General features: G+C 35.0%; 3 protein-coding genes across 5 annotated transcripts; 1 reads left to right on the forward strand and 2 right to left on the reverse strand.

The window, feature by feature from the left end:
- The first annotated feature begins 266 nt into the window (after nucleotides 1-266).
- LOC109150570 lies at nucleotides 267-2,382 on the forward strand. Of its 2 annotated transcripts, XM_019298509.1 has the most exons (5): nucleotides 267-539; nucleotides 664-714; nucleotides 1,413-1,464; nucleotides 1,993-2,185; nucleotides 2,222-2,382. In XM_019298509.1, exons 1-5 carry the CDS (start codon nucleotides 420-422, stop codon nucleotides 2,226-2,228), a joined length of 423 nt encoding a protein of 140 aa, XP_019154054.1. In that variant the 5' UTR covers nucleotides 267-419; the 3' UTR covers nucleotides 2,229-2,382. The 2 variants fall into 2 exon arrangements, with proteins under 2 accessions (XP_019154054.1, XP_019154053.1); XM_019298508.1 differs by having other exon boundaries at nucleotides 1,993-2,382.
- Nucleotides 2,383-2,463: 81 nt separating this feature from the next.
- Nucleotides 2,464-11,570, reverse strand: LOC109150568 (plant intracellular Ras-group-related LRR protein 6). Of its 2 annotated transcripts, XM_019298505.1 has the most exons (21): nucleotides 11,362-11,570; nucleotides 11,209-11,272; nucleotides 10,806-10,942; nucleotides 10,612-10,698; nucleotides 10,446-10,521; nucleotides 10,027-10,101; nucleotides 9,851-9,920; nucleotides 9,677-9,754; nucleotides 9,445-9,505; nucleotides 9,260-9,338; nucleotides 8,962-9,052; nucleotides 8,672-8,732; nucleotides 8,501-8,568; nucleotides 8,234-8,304; nucleotides 7,787-7,924; nucleotides 6,831-6,935; nucleotides 5,826-5,950; nucleotides 5,627-5,723; nucleotides 3,288-3,362; nucleotides 2,883-2,938; nucleotides 2,464-2,790 (listed from the first exon to the last, which is right to left on the reverse strand). In XM_019298505.1, exons 1-21 carry the CDS (start codon nucleotides 11,424-11,426, stop codon nucleotides 2,715-2,717), a joined length of 1,755 nt encoding a protein of 584 aa, XP_019154050.1. In that variant the 5' UTR covers nucleotides 11,427-11,570; the 3' UTR covers nucleotides 2,464-2,714. The 2 variants fall into 2 exon arrangements, with proteins under 2 accessions (XP_019154050.1, XP_019154051.1); XM_019298506.1 differs by lacking the exon at nucleotides 10,806-10,942.
- A 150-nt stretch (nucleotides 11,571-11,720) lies between these two features.
- On the reverse strand, nucleotides 11,721-12,587 carry LOC109150403. The gene has a single exon (XM_019298312.1). The coding sequence runs from the start codon at nucleotides 12,585-12,587 to the stop codon at nucleotides 11,721-11,723; it is 867 nt and encodes a 288-aa protein (XP_019153857.1).
- Nucleotides 12,588-13,223: the final 636 nt, after the last annotated feature.

Consider the following 13,223-nt stretch of genomic DNA (forward strand, 5'->3'; position numbering starts at 1 on the left):
TCGTTAGATTTGGTAGGAAGTAAGTGTTAAAATGAAAAGTAAAATCGTAAAAGGGACATTTTATATCGTTTGTTGTTTAGAGCTTATTATTTTATCAAATTAGTGAAAAGATTTTCTCAAATTAAAAAATATAAACCTAGCTAATTACGATTTTTCCTTGGCGAGAATCTTTTCATAAAATTAAAAATTAAAAATGTTATGAAAAAGATTTCACATTTAAAAATCTCTTTTTCATAAAATAAAAAATTTAGTCTCAAACCAAAGTGACCTAGCTTCCAGCCCTGCAGAGAGAGGGAGAGACGCACAGTGCAGAAGCAAAACCCTAGCCTGAGTAGCCTCTGCTTCCTCCTCTCCGCCAAACACTACGAACCCTGTTTACACGGATACTTTGTGGATATTTAAGGTGAAATTAAATAGTTATGGAGCAGAATTTTCAGCGGCATGATCATGAATTGAAGGAGGAAGAGTATGTATTGATGGATCTTGACAGTGTTTCTGATCAAATTTCAATTCCCCCAAACGCCCCCTATGTTCTTTCGGTATGAATTTGTTGCTTTCCTTCCTATATACTGTATTATAAATACTTTTAATTTCTTCTGTAATTATTTATGCATAGATTTGTATTGATTTTGTGACACCTATGTATTCTAATAAATAATGCAGGGCCTTGATACGTTGAACCCCATTTTGACCATTGATGGAAAAATCAAGCTGGTGAGTTCTCGAGTTTTAACTTTTTGATTAATCTCTTTCTTTAAATAACTCCAACTTTCTCTGGGTTGGAATGTTGTCTGTAGTCAAATTTTGGAAAAAGTTACATGTTTTTAGTTGTTCAAGCTGCCTTAGGCCATGCGTTTTTTTTTTTTTTTCCCAAGAATCATGTGTTTCAAAAAAAAAAAAAAAAAAAAGAATAGCATAATGATATGTTCTGTAAAATGTCCATTCACTCTCCTTCCCCTCCTCCCTGTTTGCCTCATTAGCACAACAAAACAGCATATCCCAGGATAACCCCAACTAAGTTGGCTAAGGATATAGACTTGTTAACCATAAGACCACGAGTTCGAATCTCAACCTTATTGGTTTGAGCCTGTCGACTATGGGCAACCTAGATTGGTTTATCTCTTTGTGTTCCTTTGCCAGCTAGGGTTACAAGACGGGGTTTAGCAAGTGCACACCCCCTCGGGTAGTGGCTGCGGGTTTCTCTCGTCACCCTCCCCCCTCCCCCCCCCAAAAAAAAAAAAAAAAAAACAGCATGTCCCAAGTTCCTCATTGAGTCATTGGCATGAAACAGTAGTGTGTTTCAATTTGGACTAAATCATTGTATAATAGCACATGCCCTCTTCATATCATAGTGTGGTGTGTAGTTGAATCATTTTCTGAGCTCATATAATTCCCTTTTGATTTTTTTACAGGTAGGGGAATATGTGGAGACTATTGGAACATGCCTCGTCTTTGGTGAAACTGGTGAGCCATATTACAAATTTTGCTATTAACCTACATCACAAATTTTGCTATTAACCTACATCAAGGTGCTAATCTTGGAGACCTTAACTGAAAAATGAGGAGATTGTGCTGTAAAGCTTAGATATTGGCCCTCATGTGACAATATTTATCAAAATGCTAACTGGCATGTATATAGGCACATGCAATCTTGATTCTAGATTATGTATGCCCTCATATATCATGTATAAATCGGTTAAGAGGATTAGAAAAATGGGGTTCAAACACATGGGGAATAGCATTGGTTTTCATATTGGCATAAGGTTCATATCCATATATCATTCGCAAAAATATTTTGATCCATTTGCTGCTTTCTAGAACCATATTAAGTCATTTGCACCTTGCTCTCACTATGCTCATTCAGTCACCTCAATTAATAGAGTTATATTCCGTTTGTGTCTGTTGTCAACACTTAATCTCGTCATTTTAATGGCTGTTATATTGAGCCAATGGTTCAATGATCATCTGTCTTAATAAAGCTCTTTCATCCAGATGCCCCTCCAGTGGTTCATGAAGAGACAGGTCCATCTGATGCTAACCTTTTCTCGGGGAAATGCATAGCAGATCCTAAGCAAGCATCAGTCAAGCAAGTAAATCCAATAACCCAGCTTCAAAAGATTATCAAATTCAGACTATTGCGGGACGGTGAAAATGATGATGAAAACGTCAAAGCAACAGGCACAAATGATGATGAAAACGTCAAAGCAACAGGCACGTAGCTGCTGTAAAACTTATCTATTTAACAGGCCGACAGCAATAACCTTTGCTGTAACTGCTGTTTGTATTTAGTTGACAGTTGCACCATTCACAAGCTTGTATAAAGTAATCAACAATAGCAATAGTTTAGTACTTAAATGGCAGAAATCATTTGAGTACTAAAATGGGGTACAAAAAATTTCTGCACTATCGCTATTATTGTAGTACACCATGCTTAATGAAATTGAGTTCATAATACTATGCCAATTGCAAAGGCATCAGCAATATTCTCATATTGAACTTCAGTACATAGTACACCAATTACAACAACATTAATAGTTATCTATTTTCCCAAACAATCACACAGGAAAGATACATCAATAGTTTAAAAGGAAGTTGCAGATGGTCTTTGATATGAAACTTGGTCATAAAAGATACAAGGCTAAAGATACAATTTTTACTTTCACATTGACCCAAAAAGTAAAGCTCCAAAAAGAACTCAGACCAGATTAAAGGTGTTAATGCTCAATAATTTTGTCCTTTAAGTATTTCAAAATAGCTTTTGTTCCTCTATCCAAAATTGTCCTTCGGATGCTGGGGGTGGAAAAAGGGAAAAGAATCTGTTAATTGACCTTGACTATTTGTGATAATCAGGATGCACAATATCAAAGAAAATAATACTGTACCTCCGCAGTGGGTTTCCCTCAACTTTTAACACTTGCAGGCTGGGTTCCAGTAAACCCTACGAACATACATTTTTGGGAAAGCAATGAGTTAATGTGCAGAAAGATAAACTTTGTATTTAGAAACTTAACATTCTTTTGCAATTTCATGCTTTGAAGGAAAGAGATGCAATGCTGATTGAAAGCTTTTGACTGGATCTTGTTTTTACCATCGTTTCTGACATGATTAAATCAAGCCCTAAAAAAGGGCCAGGTCTACACAAGCAAGTATATGTTGTCTCACAGAATTGAGAAAACCAGAATAGAAATGCAATAACTCATATCCGCATGCTTTCAATACTGTGCACTTTTAAGAAATTGACAGTCATGGCTCTCTAGATATAGAAGCTTTGTATGCTTAGTGCTTACTAGTTCGGGTGGAAGTGAAGAAATATTATTGTCTGAAAGGTCCAGCTCCGTAAGAGAATTCAAATCTTTCATTCCCTGCAGCCAAGTCAAATATAACAAAGTAGAGGATTAAGATCTAAAGCTTCTATGAATCTGTGGATAAAATCTGCATATGTGACAGTCAAATTATATCATGGACCATGGTTCATTATTATAATACTGTAAGTTCATTAAAAAGCATCATTGATTATGGTTCAATATTATACTACTGTAGGTTTATTAAGATGACATCAATTTGCATATTATCATTTACACTTTTTTTTTGTTGCTAATTACCCTTAATTTTACCACTTACAAACCAACCACTCCATGACATGGCAAAATCCTAAGCATTAGTTTTTCTTTTTTAATTTTAATTTTATTAATGTAGAATTTTGCCACATCATAGAGGGTTGGTTTGTGATTGGTTAAATTAGGGGTGTGTAGCATAGTCAATAAAATCAACGTTACAAAATATATTATTAAAAATATCTCATTGACATCTTTTGAATGATACTCATATTAATATATTTTGAATTTTAGTTGTTTATTGATGGACTTGCAATATTGATAAAATAAACCTTCTACATATGAAAATGAACCTAATATTCTCTTAATGAATCTAGTTTAGGTTTAGCAGTATTATGATGTAGTTGTATTAATTAATATTATAAAAGTATTGTAAAAATGAACCTACAACGCTTATCTATTTGAGATCCAACATTATAATATAGTTGGATTACATTTGTGAAAATGAACATGTGGTATTTTGAAAATGAACTTGTAGTGCTTGCTTAATGAACTTATTTAATGTTTATTAGTATAATCATGTATTTCTATTGTAAAAATGAACTAACTGCATTTTGCAAATGAACATAATATAGTAACTGAATATAATGGTATGTTAATTTAAAACTGTTAAGATTCCCCCATTATAAGGGTAAATTTGTGCCGTTTCTTTTCATCGGCACCGTTTTGGACCATAGTCCACACAGCTGTGTGTACCCCTGGTCCAAAACGGTGCCGTTCCTTTTAATGGGACCAAAACAGTGTCATTTCTTTTAATGGGACCATGGTCCAAAACGGGCCACCCGTTCCGCGTAATTAGTTCTGTTTGTATAACATATTCAGTTTCATTTTGTATACATTGTAGTATCATTTCAACACAACTAAAGTTTCATTTTGTTTCAACTATAGTTTCATTTGACATTATACATACAATAGTCATTACAGTTAAACCTGTTATTGAATTTCATTTTATACACAGTGTAGTCTTATTACAACACCACTAAATTATAATTCTAATTCAACTACAATTTCATTGGACAATATATACTTAAATATGTGAAATTGTTATTTAATTTTATTTTATATACACTGTATAAGTACAGTTTCATTTGACAATATACATTTAATATGTGAGACATATTATTCAATTTCTTTTGTTACATATTGTAGTTTCATTTCAGCAAAATTAAAGTATCATTTCAATTCAACTACAGTTTTATTTGACAGTATACACTCAATATGTGAGACATGTTATTCAGTTTCATTTTATACATATTGCAGTTTCATTTCAACACAACTAAAGTATCATTTCAATTCAAATACAGTTTCATTTGATAATATAAACACAATATGCGAGACAAGTTATTCAATTTCATTTTAGATACACTGTAGTTTTATTTTGTTCTGAACACAAAAAATACGGGATTTATTCTTTTTTGGTCTTTACTTAAAGACGGTGCCATTTTTGGACCATGGTCCACCGTATAATGACCGGTTTATAAGGTCATGGGCTAAACTAGCTAATTGATTGCATTCAGTCTTTTAGTGTGGTTTGGCCCATGTGCATTATAGTCGAGTTGAGTGACATTGCCCCAATCTTAAATTATAATAAAATACTAAAATATAAAAATATCAATATGGGCATCATTTAAAAGATCTTAATTAGAACTTTTTAATGATATATTTTTTATATATTAATTTTATTTGTATAAAAAGGTGGACCATGCTCCATGGTATATCAATTAACAATCCAATGTGACACTCATAGTCTATGTTGCAAGTTTCTATAGCTTGATTTATACGCAAAAAAAATATACATCTTGTACAAGGCTTGATCCTTTTGTGAAAGTCTTGTGTAAGACTGTCTCATGTGTAAAAATTTTTAACTAAAGTGTAATTTTTTATTAGTGTATAGAAAAGTATCACATTTTAACAAAAAAGTATTGCACATCTCACACAATACCTGCTCATATATATAGGGCAATACTTAATGAAAAACAAGTCTTTTACTTAAATCAGACAAAAGATGTTACCTCAGGAATTGATTGAAGGGAATTTTGGCTCAAATCAAGAATTCTTAAATGCTTCAAGCTCATTATGTCAGATGGGACTAAAGATATCTGCATCCTTCTGCTCAGTTATGTAGAATAAGAGTAGTGCACAAAATGAAAGTGATGCCAAAGTGCCAAATACACATCAGATTATGAGAATGTAACATCTTACTAAACAAACCTCAAATAAAGCTCCTGCAAGTCTGGCATGCAAGAAAATGCTGGATGTTCTGGCAAAGAACCTATATTGCCGGTTAGGTCCAGAATCTGAAGCTTGGCCACAGCTTGAAAGCCATCTGATGGTATCTAGGGATCAGCAAACCAAGTTAGAAATAAAATTGTTAGAGAAAATTGAACTTTCTCCTCTAGGCCAAACAAGCAGGAGCCAGGAGGTAGACCATATACCAAACAATTGGTGGTCAAATGTACTTAAATATTGCCATTATTCTAAAATTGGTTACAGCATGAAAACTTAGGGCAGAATGCAGATCATGTGATGACTTAATAGTAATTTATGAATAAGATTTAGAAACTAAGTTCTTTAGCCAATTTATTAAATTCATCAAGGACAGAATCCTGCATCATAAATAGATAATGGGCCACTGCTTTTTTCCTAGAGAGCACAGCTTTGGTTCATCTGAAAACTCCAAATAGGGCACACACACACACACACACTAAAAGAATGTACAACTTTAAAGAGGAAAAAGAGTTAATTCCATTTGGTCCCTGCCAGGTAATTGTCGTGGACTCATCTGAAATTATACTAGCACGTAACAATTTCATTTAATAATTTATGGATTTAGAGTTTTTCTTTAACACATTTCTAGCTCCAAACATGCAATGGAAATTGAGAGATTGGAGGATAAAATGACAAAAATACCCTCCAAACATTATCACATTTGAATTTTCCATCTGAATCTAAAGAAAAATCCATGATCAGACCAAAAGTGTCCATATCAATAAAGTCGTGTGAGTAAATTTGTCCAATTTTGAAGTTGAAGGCTAGCAGAATTAACTTGAGGAAAAATGCTCTTCAATTTCATGTTAAGAACAATAATAAGGCCTTCTTTAATCTGCATCATTCTCCTACAGCTATCGTTAGAGCAATATACAACTTTAAGATGAAAGGCGGCATTGCATTCTTCATTTTAGGAACAATAAAGATTCCAGAACTAAAACCAATTACCTTTCTTAGAGGATTGTTGTCGAGTCTCAAACAAGTAAGTCTAGAAAGTGAGATCAAGATTGAACTAGGCCAATCCTTTATCTTGTTCTTTGATAAAATTAAAGCCTGCATGTTAAAACATATAATGGTTTAGCAACAGAACTGTAACTCTTGCAAGCTCTTCTTTAGTGCTTTAGTGAACAATGTTAGAATCTATGATTGGGCCAAGGTCACTCATCTAGGCTGAAATGCACATGAGCCAAACCAGACTAAAAGATTGAATCCAATCAATTAGCTAATCTAACCCATGGCCTTATAAGCCATATGTTTCTCTCTTATTTTTCAATGTGAGACTCTTAACAAATAATGTCATTACTTGTTTTTTTTTTTTTTTTAACAAACAACTCTATGTTACCAATTAAAATTGCATGCTTGAGAGCTCAGAAGCATACCTTTATGCAAATGTAAAAAATTAGATAAAATTTAGTAAGAGTATAAGACATAACAAAACTTATTTTATTGTACAATGCTAATCCTCAACCCCTTTCAAAAACACCAACATACACTACAGCAATCCAATCCAATAGCACAGGATAATAGATGTGAGTGTGAGATACAGTAATCCAGCCCCTATTGTAAGTGATCAGTGGGGTAAAAGAGATACAGTTCTGAAGAAAACAAAGCAAATAATCTTGTGCTGCAAGTATAAGCATATTAGATCCAAAGGTTCTTTCCTAATTTAGCTGTAAGGATGGAATTCTAGTGAGTATGAGTATGGGCTGAAAATCTGAAATAGGCTTTAAGTTCCTATGAACTGCAAGAAATTATACCATTCTTTTAAAAGGAATTAAGGATGATCATTATTTAGCTGAAAGTTTAGCATGGAAGTTTTCTAAGCAGTCAATGTCTAGGGGACTTCCAATATTGTTTAATACTGCTGAACTTTACTGTATATAGGAAACAGTGGAAAATATTACCGCAAGGGCAACACAAGAGCAAAGCTCAACAGGTAGCTCTTCTATTGAGTTTCCAGAAAGATCAACTTTTGTGATATCATTAGACTCCCACACATCTGATGGGACAGCTGTCAAACCAAGCTTTGCTAAAGAAATTTCCTGAAAGACAAAAAGACTAGTAAAAACAAAAGCTAGATAAAGGAGATTCGCAATATAATTCTGTAAGAAATGTTTAAACTAAAGTGCAAGTATCAACAGGTTAAGCTATAATAGGTCAGGATAAGATATAGGAGATCGGATATTCGGATCAATAGTCCAAAAAGATAGTATCTGTAAAGTCTCATAAATGGACCATAGTGATGGATCATTCACATCCAAAACCTCCCTCCAAAACATATTAAAAGATGGGAGAAGACCACAAAGAAAGGAAAAAGAAAAGAATTCACAACTGTGTGTAGAAAGAACAACCTTTGAAGTAAGGGACATCCTTCTGGCCATGGATATTACATCCTCTTTTGAAGGTGTTTTAGCGGCAGACTCTACATTTTTATGTATAACAAGAAAAAAAGTTAACTGTTGTCAAACATTAAGAACATAATAATGAAGAAAATTCATTGTATCTATTAGCTAAGACCCTTGAACTATTAAATGAGGATTTAAACTCAACAACTAATGCAAGGCCATTACGAGCAAAATGCTCAAACCTACACCAAAACTAGTTTAGAACCAAATTACCTTCATCAGTTGGAAGTCTACTTCGAAGGAATTTTAGTAGAGCTGGTGTAGGTCCATTCACCAATGAGCTGAAGATGAAAGGTGGCAAATAGTTGAATTACTTTTTGAACAATTGAGTAAGCTTTTCCATATTAGGGAAAACCAAAAGGACAATTGAGATAATAATCAAACCTCCGAAGTGTTCGTATTGGATTACCGGCGAGTAAAAGCCTTCGTAAAGTTGTCATTAAGCCTGACATGATTTGACACAGCTTACATCAGCTTATTTAAGAACGAAACATTACAGAAGCCTTATGCCTTCCAGTCATTCCTTATCAGAAAGGGCAAACCAGAATGATAGCATTTCAGTTTCATAATACAAACTTCAAAATGATGGGAAGTAAGTTTAATATGAAAATATCTAACAATATAGCTATGCATCAAAGTAAGCCCACAATATTCCTCAAAGATTCTGACAATACCAATTTCAGGAGGCAAACCAGACAATGAATTGTTCGACAAGTCCAGGACTGAAAGATGCAGTTTACATGCCTCCACTGGATACTCCTTTAACTACAAACCAAGGAAAAACATAATTTACTGAAACACCCAAAGCCCCATCAAAAACACCAACTGATCTTTGAGAAAGAAACTATAAATACCAAAGCATTCTGCAAGTAATTCTCAAACCACATCAATCATAAAACTGTAAGAGATTTTTTAGTGTACTAAAACACTGGTGAATAAAGTGTGGGGATCTCTTAGTATGTTAATAGCCACCTGATTAGAATGGAGATCAAGTGATGCCAATTGAGTCAGTGCTCCTATCTCTGCTGGTAATGAAGTAAGTGCATTACCCCTATTGGAGAGGAATGCTCAAAGTAAGAACTCAGAATAGCAAAAATTTCTACACTTAAAATCTCAGGAGAAAGTGGGTTTATTGTGATTTATGGCATGGAGGATACCCTATATAAAACTCCAAAAGAGATGAGCAGTCCTTTATTGAAGATGGGATTGATGAAATTCCTGCAAAATTATAACAATAAGATAGTAAATCAGGCCAGGCAAGAAAAAGTACCTAAATAATGCAGAGTACCAATAATAAGAAAACAAAACTCAATATGAACAATCTTTATTAGAGAATGGGAAAAGTGAAACAGATTTGTTTCAAGAACTCTGAAATTTTGATTTACTCACTGTTTTGATGAACATCTAGGCGAATCAATCGCGTAAGATTTCCAATATTTTCAGGGATGCCTTTCAGCAAGTTTTTTGCTGAAAAAGTTTCCAAATGTAAATGCAAATTATCAAGCAACCAGATTTAAATATAATAAAAATAAAAACAAAAATAAATCTAAAAGACAGTTTTACATGCATTCAGTTCTGTAAGCATTGTGCATGATGAAAACAAATTCTCAGATAGCACTGGTAGCTTGTTTCCCTGGATGAAGAAATGTAATGAGCTTAAAAACCACAAAACTTCATAAATGGGCGCACAGAAAGTAAGAAATTCATTGAAAACAATTAATTAAATCAATCTTTAGTACCTCCACTTCCAACTTCATTAATTTTGAACAGTTTGCTAGATCTTCTGGCAATCCCGAAATATTATTGTTTGATGCCTGAGGGAAATCAAACAGAAAGCATACAGAAGTTGCACAAACATCAACATACATTTATCAACAAAAGATGTCATGATATCTAAAATTTCCATTAAGATGTCCAAAATTCATACACATGGCAGAGTTACCATTACCTTACCAAATCAAAAAGCAAATGGATTGGTAGAAATTTAATACACCTAGGCATTATGCAATATTAATTGTACAATATCACAACAGAAATTTATGATCAGTATCATTGCACCAATCACATTTTGGAATGACACAGAGACCAATAAACAAAGTGCATCATTAATTCAAGTATCCAAACTTTTGAAACCTTAACAATTATCAAGAGGAACTACCTTGAGTTCTGCTAGATTTGAACATCTTCCAAGGGAATCAGGAAGATCATTTAGTTGGTTGTTTGAGCAATCAAACCTGGAGTGAGCATGTATAAATGAAAATATCTTAGCTCAGTTTCTCAATTCTTTTGCAAAAGCTATATTGTGGAAAAGAATGGAAACATACTTGACAAGAGCTGCTGCTGCTCCAATTACTTCTGGAATACTCTGAATCACATTAAATGACACATCCAATGATTTGAGCATTTGAAGCCTGCCCAAATAGAATAAAGGCAAACCAGTAAGCTGAAGATTCTTTGAAACTTTGAACCAAAACAAATTCAAATGAGTTTTATATACAAACATGTTGAAAAAACATACTCTCCAATAGCAGCTGGAAGGCATGTAAGCTTATTGTGGCTAACATTCAGCACAGTTAACATAGGTAAATTACGGAGGTCTTCCTTCAATGATTCAACATCATTATGAGCCAAAATCAACTTCTGCAGCTCTACTGCCTAGAAATCATCAATCACAATAAAATACTTCAAGTTTCAAATTCAAATTGTCACATATTTAATAAATAAATACAACTTGGTGAAGCTCTATGGCCTAGAAATCACAGTCTAAAACTTCAAATTTCAATTTTAATTAATGACAAAAAATAAATTCAGCAGCTGAACAACCAAGAAATGGCAATTGATCATTTTGAATTTCAATTTCGATCATCAAATAAACAACAAATGTACGTCTCAAAAACAATTTGTGAACTGTGTAACTATACCTCCCACCATTTCTCATCCCCGCTAACTGCATCCAAGCTTTGGTAGACCTCGTCTGGCACTTCCCTTACGAACATTATTAATTGAAAGGAGTTATTACGATTAACAATAAAGCAAAGACTAAACGCATTAATTAGCGAATTAAAGTGGCCAACCTGAGAGAACGATTCGATAAGTTGAGTGAACCAGAGGTTCTCGCAGCTTTCAAAACTCGATCCATGGCGGATTTTGCTGCATAAGCGAGTCGTGACTCGGCGATTCGGACAGGAATCTCAGATCGATCTAATTCCCTCTGTTGGCAGAAGCCAGAAGGAAATCTATGATGCTCGCCACTAACTTACTTCCCTTTTCAAAAGAGTAATTTTAGTTTAGATTCTACGACTAATTTTTTTTTTTTTTTTTTTTTTTGAAAGTAACCAATGTGGTTATATTTAGAGATAAATTGAAATAAAGTTTGGAGAGACAGAGTCTCAATACATAGCCGTAGAATGTTCTGATGAAGCTATAGAATTAACTAGGAAAAATTAAATGTAGACATGCAAGCTTTGCAGCCATAAATAGCATAACCAATATACGATCTGGGTGGAGCCCCTGGTGAGGATAGATAGCACTGCAATGTATGACAATCCGTATAAAGCTGGATAGCATGTTCACCACGTGCTCGTAGCCATGATAAAGCTTCTTTGCACGCGAACGCATCGGCCATGAGTTGGGAGAAACAACTCTGTAAAGGGACACTGTACGCCGCGATATATCCTCTGTCGGCGTCGAGTAATACTGCACCTACCGTGGCTGAGTTCATGGCGTGATAATACCCGACATCTACGTAACACTTCCTTGGCCGTATGCCGGCAGTGTCCATCGTAGCAGCATGCTCCGGCAGTGGAGACAGTGACGGTCCGGCAGTGGCGGTAGCAGCAGTGTTGTCAGCAGCATTCCGATCGGCAAACGTGCAGTGTACACGTCGCCACGCATGCATGGTGGTGGCCGCCACGGCAACCAGCTTCATGGGTAGTGGTAGACAGGCATCCCAAACCATTCTATTCCTTCTATTCCGTGCTCTCCAAATATGATATAGAATTGCAGCTCCATATATAATTCCATCAGTGTCTAGAACATTCAAGATTGCACTAAACCACTCATGGAAAATATTTGTCACAATATTGGGGAGTAGAAGGTTAGATTGAGCCCATATGGAACTTGCATAACCACACGATACTAATGAGTGCATAGTGTCCTCTTGCCTGATTCCACACATGGCACACATCGGAAACACATCCACCCTCTTTATAAGCAAATTGTTGATAATGGGAAGGATATCACTTATAGCTCTCCATAGAAATGTCTTCCACTTCGGGGATGCTTCCATAGGGTGAGCCATTTATCAATGCCCATCATTATTACTTGTATAGTTCCCAACAATTAGCTTGTAGCCGTTTTTGACAGAATAGCATCCTTTCTGGTCCCCATGCCAGTACCACACATCATCATACTCTGGGAAAATTGGTATCTTTAGGATTCGATGCACATCACTTGGTTGGAAAATATATGAGACTATATGGTGATCCCAAGTTCCAGTATCCTAATCTATCAAGCCAACCACTTTAGCTCTAGCCAACTGCGGTGGCATCTCCGTATGGATCATAGGATCAAAGTCATCCTGAAGCCACCGGTGCTCCCAAATTAAAGTAGAACTTCCAGTCGTAACACGCCGTCTCACTCACCACATATTAGTCCCTTAGCTGGCGCCAACAGTAACTGGGGTTATTTCCTAAACATGCTTCAAAGAAAGTATGTTTAGGATAATATCTTGCTTTATATACACGAGATACCAATGAGTCAGTGTTGGTAAGCATCCGTCTTGCCTAACATTGCTAAATTAAATGCTCTCAAATCTTTGAAATCCAGGCCCCCATACTTCTTAGGGATACACAATCTATCCCACGCCTTCCAGTGAATGCCGCGGTCGGTACCCAATCCCCACCAATAACGGTTCATCATCCTCTCAATAGCCGTG

The sequence above is a fragment of the Ipomoea nil genome, unplaced genomic scaffold (assembly GCF_001879475.1).
Source record: "Ipomoea nil cultivar Tokyo-kokei standard unplaced genomic scaffold, Asagao_1.1 scaffold2279, whole genome shotgun sequence".
Lineage (NCBI taxonomy): Eukaryota > Viridiplantae > Streptophyta > Magnoliopsida > Solanales > Convolvulaceae > Ipomoea > Ipomoea nil.